At 39.4% G+C, this 7,178-nt stretch overlaps 1 protein-coding gene across 1 annotated transcript in view; it reads right to left on the reverse strand.

Moving 5' to 3' along the window:
• Positions 1-52: 52 nt before the first annotated feature.
• Positions 53-7,178, reverse strand: part of LOC116382732 (interleukin-18 receptor 1-like) — a 36,821-nt gene continuing 29,695 nt past the window's right edge. The window contains exons 2-10 of the mRNA XM_031845987.1: positions 5,831-6,083; positions 4,478-4,664; positions 4,245-4,389; positions 4,088-4,150; positions 3,879-4,002; positions 3,630-3,772; positions 3,276-3,419; positions 3,004-3,156; positions 53-2,912 (exon numbers count right to left, since the gene is read on the reverse strand). Coding sequence (XP_031701847.1) covers positions 2,578-2,912; positions 3,004-3,156; positions 3,276-3,419; positions 3,630-3,772; positions 3,879-4,002; positions 4,088-4,150; positions 4,245-4,389; positions 4,478-4,664; positions 5,831-6,083 — 1,547 coding nt within the window. The 3' untranslated portion in view covers positions 53-2,577. The remainder of the gene's footprint in view (positions 2,913-3,003; positions 3,157-3,275; positions 3,420-3,629; positions 3,773-3,878; positions 4,003-4,087; positions 4,151-4,244; positions 4,390-4,477; positions 4,665-5,830; positions 6,084-7,178) is intronic.

Below are 7,178 nucleotides of genomic sequence, written 5' to 3' on the forward strand. Positions count from 1 at the left end.
GTAAGTGTAGCTACACTGGTCCAGCAAAAATGGCGACGCTTCGTACTGATGTCTGTGATGAACTTTATTTGCCGCCTTCTCTCTCTCTCTCTCTCTCTCTCTGCACCTCAGACACCGTGAAAACTACAAACAAAACATAAACATTTTTACATAAATTGCGAGCTCTTCGGGGAGCCTCTCAGGCAAATGTATGTTGCCAAACAGGCTAGCACATATTAGCACAATAATAATGACATAAACTACAAACTACAACCTCAAAAAATGCAACACATGTAAACATAAATGCAGGTCAACAACAATAAACACAAATATATGTACAAATGAACACTTTACCGTGTGCACCTCTTGGACCACGTGCAGAATCAGTTTAACCTGCAGGGTCGTTCACTCCTCTCTGATTTTGTGCCGGCAAACAACCCACAATGCCACGGTCATATGCCCACGCCAACTCTGGGTGTGGCCCGTTACTTTACGGCATTACATTACGAACTACGATACCTTGAGACACTACATAAACTTAATAAATTTCAACTACACATGTCTCTTTGACAGTAAGCATTGACATTTTGTCACCTGAGTTGTAAGTCACTTGGTAATGACATGAGCTGCTACTCATACTGAGCGGTTTTGTTGCCAAAACATCACTTCCTGTGAAGACAGAAGATTATCGATGCGCCGGCCTGACAAGTTGAAAAACTATCCCTAGAGGGCTAACAGTGTATCGATCTCCAATGCCAAGGGGCACTAACCAACCTGCGTTATCTGACGAGTTTGGAGTGAGATTGTAACGCCAAAGAAAATACATATGAAAGACTCAACAGCAATTTCTCTTTCCAGAAATCATGACCTGTTTACTCAAGATATTCCACAGACCTTGTGAGTATTTCATGTAGGAACTATAGTGTCTATCTTTAGGGGGGAATGCTCTCTTTAATTTAATGTGAAAGTTATATGCTTTATTTTCTGCTACCCCCAAGTGGCCAAAATAATCAGTTATTGCAGGTTTAAGGATCATATTTGTTTTTGATACAATTTATGGTCGGCACTTTTCGACAATAGCCATTTAATGTATTAAAGGTATTTGCATTTGTCAAATCTACAGAAAACTCGACTTATAAAGCCATTTCATGTTGTTGGTCATTGTTGCGTTATATATATATACATATACACATATATATATGAAACGATTTGTCATGTGTTGTACATAATACTTTTGTTTATTTCTACCTTTGTTCAGCTCATCGTTTCTACCTGTGTGGCTATTCTATCTTCCTCTAAAGTATTTTTGGAACTGTATGTACATAAACCCAATATTATTCCTGTATCATATATTATCACTTTTTATATTTTATTGTAATTTCTAAATATATGTTCTTGACTTTTGCTGTACTTTGCCTGAATTTTTGTTTCCTCTTAATTTGTATATGTGTGCACCAAATACCAAGGCAAATTTAAAGTGAAACCTACTTTCTCTTTATGGCAAATAATCTTATTGGTATTCTGAAGTATTTAACTGGTGAAACACAGGGGGATGACTTGTATTTATCACAAAGCTAACCGCAATTGTTCAGCTAAAAAAACTTCCACTGGGTGGCAGAAAAACTTCAACCAAGCTGACATAAAATGCCCTCATCATGCAAACAATAGTCCACTTATTCAGCAGACATGGAGAAACATGTTTCTCCAATATTCACCGACCTTTTGGTTTAGTTGTGGTTGAGAACTGTTTAGTGTTTGTGGATTTATCAGAGTGTGTCTGCCTTCAGGGAGTTGATGAGAACATCTGACAGCAAAATGTACACCACACAAGACTAAAAAGCTAAAAAGCTCATCTTTTCACATTACACATATCAATTGCTATATTGTTGATATCGAAAAAACACGTATTAATGCAGGTTTAAAAGTAGTGGTAAAACAAAAACAACATAAAAGTGCATTTTTTTTATATCTTGACGTGTGACCTGTAGTGCCCACACCCGATAGGCCTTTTTCACAGAACACATTTGGACATTTCACAGGAAGAAACAAAAGGTGTTAAAAACTCAAATCAATGATGGCTGACTTGCAATTAACTACTTCGTTTTCAAGGTCCTGGTACTGTGCATGCTGGCTCACTGTCATGACTTCCTGGTTGTTAAGTTACAAAAACACAAACGCCTGGGTTTTTTCCATAATGACAAGTCAAAATATTTGCGGAGAAAAAGGCAGATTCCTTCAATTAGATGTGTTCAACCAATGACCAAGAGATGATCAGGTACGGGCATTGAGACAATAGACTACACTAAAACATGGCATTTTGGGATATAAGGAGGAGTAGGGGAAATAATATAAGGAGGTGAGGAAGGGATGGAGAACATCATGAGTGCAAGTAGTGATAAAAGAAACGTTTAGGATCGATTGTAAATCCAAAGAAAGCTTTAGAATATTAAAAATGTAATGATTAACAATGTTGAATATGAACTCTCTCTTATAAATAGTATGAAAGTTGCCAACCATTTTGCAGTATGACTTGACTTAATGACATATAAACCATGGATATGACTAAATACTGTAACAGTGATCATCCTGGGTAGTTGTCTAAGGTAAAAGCTTTATTTTGGATGCCTGCTGCGGGGCCGGTAGGTGATAGCGTAGCTGCTTCCAAAAGGAGGAAGAATGCGGCATGGAGCTCATGCCCTTCCACGTGACACAGTCTGCGGCCTCGCCAAGAAGCTGCAAGGCCTCTGGTAACGAACCAGATCTCGACGCTTCTGTTGTCTCAGTTTGGATGAAAACCAAGCGAGTCTGCCACTCCACAAGGGCTGCATGGATGGCGCTCAGCAGGCCAGATCCTGGACCAGGATCTGGGGAGGAGGGAACCAAAACCACCGTCCGACTCTGCTCTATGCAGTCCAGCACTGCCTCCGCTGCAGCTGCAACCAACCAGAGTTCAGATTATACATCGCTTCATGAAGATTTGTAGGTAGATTTTCTCTATTTTAAGAGTATGTCTTACGTACGTACCTTTCCCTGGTAAGACGTCACGATCATAAAGACAGAGACTGTACCCAAACCTCTCTTCCAAAACACTCTCCAGACATTTTCTGTCATCTTCATTTAGTCCTGCGTCTGCGTCGCTCTTGTAACACATCAAAAAGGCATCATAGCTCTTTCCATCTAAACAAAGAACAAACAGCTTTGGTAGAGACCACATGGCTGGCTGCTCTTACAAATCAGTGCTGAGAACAATATGCACTTGATACACAAAAGTCTGATAACAAAAACATGAATCCCACCTGAGGTGCTGCGACAGCAACAAAAAGTGCCACGCAGGAAAAGAGCGATGTCCATTTTCAGTTTCACTGAAACAACAACTGTAACAACAATCACCACCATGACGGCCACAATGCCGAGAGCCAGGGAGAGGGAGGAGGGAGAAGCTGTGGGACGTAAGGGACAAATAACCCCTCAAATTACAATTCATTTAAAGCAGCAGACGCCAGATGAAATTTCCATGTAATTTGAACGTGTGGATTAGAGACAGACATCAACTTCGTGGATCCCAGCATCATCAGCTGATCTGGTTTGAGCTTTACGATACACTGCTGGCAACAACCATATACAATAGTAAAAAAAAAGGCTGTCTATACCTTTTTGGGCCAAGGTGATGGTGACGCTTGAGGGTACAGATACAGATTCCAGTCTACAGGTGTAACTTTTTGATAAATCCTCCTCTGACACGTTTTTGAAGACTAGCGATGCCGTCATCTTTATTTCTCCAGCATTATTTTCACTGGAATGCATGAAGGAATGTATCCAGAAGGACTGTTAGCTATGATGTGCGTGTGTGGATACACACAACATTTGCACTTCCAGACTCGGTTGTGTGAAGTGTTTACCGTGTGTAATTGTAGAAAACAGGAAAGCTGTTGTTCATTTTCACCTCAGATTTCCCGTCAAACCAGAACACCTCGTCAAAGTCTGAATACATAACAGCTTCACAATCAATCACCACTGTTGCGCCTAGAAAAAGCAGAGTGTACACAAGTTAATTTTAAAGCTATAAGATAATGTGTATATGTAACTACACAATAACACAGACACTCACCTAAATCTACATTAAGTACATCATTTTTGCGTGGTGAAAGTATCATTGATTGTCCAGATTTTTCTGTGCAGGAAAAAGAGCAAACATTTAACGCACAAATAAAACATATTGAAGTCTATGACAATAAACAGACCCAAAAAGCAAAGTTTTTTCTCACCTTTTGGTTTAATTTTAAGCAGCACTGTAAAGGTCATGTTATATAGTTGTCTAAAATACAGGTAGGATCTGGTACAGGTGTATTCACCGTGGTCATTCACTTCCACACTTGAGAAGTAGCCGTCTTTTGGCAAAGACTCGCCCTCCTACAAGATCGAAAAATACATGTTTTTTTAATCATGAAGTCACTGCAAACCAGCTTTTGCCTCAAAAAAATCAGCTGTGTTTACATACCTTGTGCCATATAATGCCGTTGGTGGTAATATTCGGCGTGTTTACAGCAGGTACGTTTACCTCGGGACAATTCAATGTGCAGGCCTCTTGTGCGTAACACATTTGAGGGTACTGGGTCCTCTTCAAATACTCTCTGGACTGTGTTGTGCATACGATCAGCCTGAACCAGAACTGGCTGCTGGCATTTCTGTCATGTCATCACAGAAAATGTTAATATGAAGATTTCACATTCACAGTTCAAACATTATGCATGAATTGTGGAGACAGCTAAAAAAGATCAGTTTCCAAAAATGCAAATTTTAAATCTTAGCCACTGTGACATTTCTCTATCCAGATAGTTTTAGTGTCATTTAGAGAGAATGATGTCTGCCAGCGCCACATTACAACGGACCTTCTATGGCATTTGGTTTGTGGCTGACAAGGCTTCACGCTGCAAAGAACCAAATTACACCACAACTGTGTGGATGGAGGGATGAAGCTGTGGGTAAGCACGCTGTCCTCTACAAACAAGTCAGGATGGTTTCCCCCTGACTTTACATCTTGTGGGTTTGAGTGAAATGTCTTTGGGTTTGCAAACGTATGGATGGAGTACCATGAAGTTTAGTTCAGACAATCATGTTCACTTAAGGATGACTTGGAATCCATTACTTTTCATCTAGTGCCACCATGAGGTCAACGTTACAATTTGTCCAAATTGGTTTATGACCAAATACTTGCAAAAGTAATGACATTCCCGTCAGCCTCTGCTGTACTTTGTGTTTAGTGACAGTTAGCGAATGTTAGCATTCTATCAAGCTAAACTAAGATGGTGAACACTATTTGCTTAACATCAACATGTTAGTGTTGTTAGTGTTAGCATTGAGCTCAAAGCAGCGTCATCACAGAGCTGCTAGCGTGGCTTTAGGCTCTTGGTCCTGTTTATCTCTTAATGCAGATAGCTCATTATAATGGCAAGCAACTGGTTCAAAGGTTCAGTGCAAGGAAAAAAGCTGTAGCTGGTTAACTACATTTATGTTACTGCAGATGTTAGATAAGACAACAATCGACAAATTATGCTTTCAGAATATGAGCTCTACAATATTTTATAATACAGCAAATATTTAAAACATCTACACTTTGCGTTCATTAGATATAAGAAGATATATAGAAATCACCAGTGTAAAACCTCATTCATTAGGGACTCTAGGAACTGAGAGCCAAGATAATCCCTTAGAGGTAAAATGCATTTGCCTGCCTGAACTATTTATGCAACTTTTATAGTCTTGTTTAACGTCAGTCTTAGGAACTAAACATGGTTTAAACGTACTCCCTTGTAAGAGACGAATGCTGTTTATGAACTTGTTTAGACTTTACCCCAGAGAGCATGAGTAATTCCCCTGATGGTTGACAGAAGCACTGAGAATCACGAGGCTCCTCCCATGAACCAGCACCCCCATCTGCCTCTGCTCAGCTGAGGACATGTCGGTCAGGTCCATCTCCTGGGTGGTGTAACTGGTCCAGATCACTTTGGCATCACCATGACTAGAACCTCTGTCATGAGGGCAGTACAGCGCCACCATCTCACCTGCCTTGACATATGTCTCTGTGGTTCTCCAGGGACACACGCCTGCAAAGTGTCAGAAATGTTAGCTAATATTATTATGTAAAACTATTGTTACTGGGAAGTTGCCAGGCAACCAACAGAAAAAAAACCTACAAAGTCTACAAATTACAGCGCATTATTTTACTTTTTACTGCTGGATGAGAACAGCCTGGTATGTCACCCTTTGTATAACAATACTTTGAGCTTGGGTGACTTGTAGGTCTATCCGGCCACATCCTAATTTGTTGGTGGCTTTAATCGTCTTGTGATTGTCTTCTAAAGGGAATTAAGAAAGCTTTGTATGCCATTTGGCATGTCTCATAACCATGTGGATATTTCACAATGCAGGATTGTTGATTACAGGAGTCTGAATACAGACTATTCAAGACCCTAATCAAAGTACCAGTGCAACAGAGTATTTTTCACCTACAAGTTTGAACGTATAGTATATGTATTAAACTTTGCAACAATGTGTAAGTAGCATTTCACTGTTGGTCGAGTTAGAGTTAGCTTTAGATATTTTTAGATAGTTTAGTCCAGTGGTTCCTAACCTTCAAGTGTCCCGAGAGTCACATGATAAATGTAAGGGGTTGTGAGAGGATTAATGAGGTCTGGAAAATAAAAATAAATGTTCTGCAACATCAATCTATTATTTCCATTTTTGTGATGAATCATTTTAGCTCTCTGGGTCTGGGTAATTTATTAATAATCCAAGATTAGAGAGGTAATGACTCTTTGGTGGAAATTCTAACAACTCATAGATATCTTACAAGGAGCCCAAGGTTGGTAACCACTGGTTTGAGCAATAATTTTAGTTTAATGTCATTAACTTTTTTTTATGTAAAAGTTGTACATCTGTCAAATAAATACAAGCAATTATATAGTGTTTCCCTCTGAAATAGAGCATAGTTTAAGGTAAAGTAGTATACAACTGAAAAACAAACAAATGGTTAGTAAGTTCCCTTAAGTTCAGCACTGGAGTATAGTATAGTTATTTACCACCACAGGCTAATAAATATCAGTGTACTTTGAATGTTGGATATTTCACACCACATCTAAACAGACAAACACATTACTCAACCTCTAGCTACTGATGAAGCCTCATTTTCTTAGACCTAC

The sequence above is a fragment of the Anarrhichthys ocellatus genome, unplaced genomic scaffold (assembly GCF_004355925.1).
Source record: "Anarrhichthys ocellatus isolate YVR2014 unplaced genomic scaffold, GSC_Weel_1.0 scaffold6, whole genome shotgun sequence".
Classification (NCBI taxonomy): domain Eukaryota; kingdom Metazoa; phylum Chordata; class Actinopteri; order Perciformes; family Anarhichadidae; genus Anarrhichthys; species Anarrhichthys ocellatus.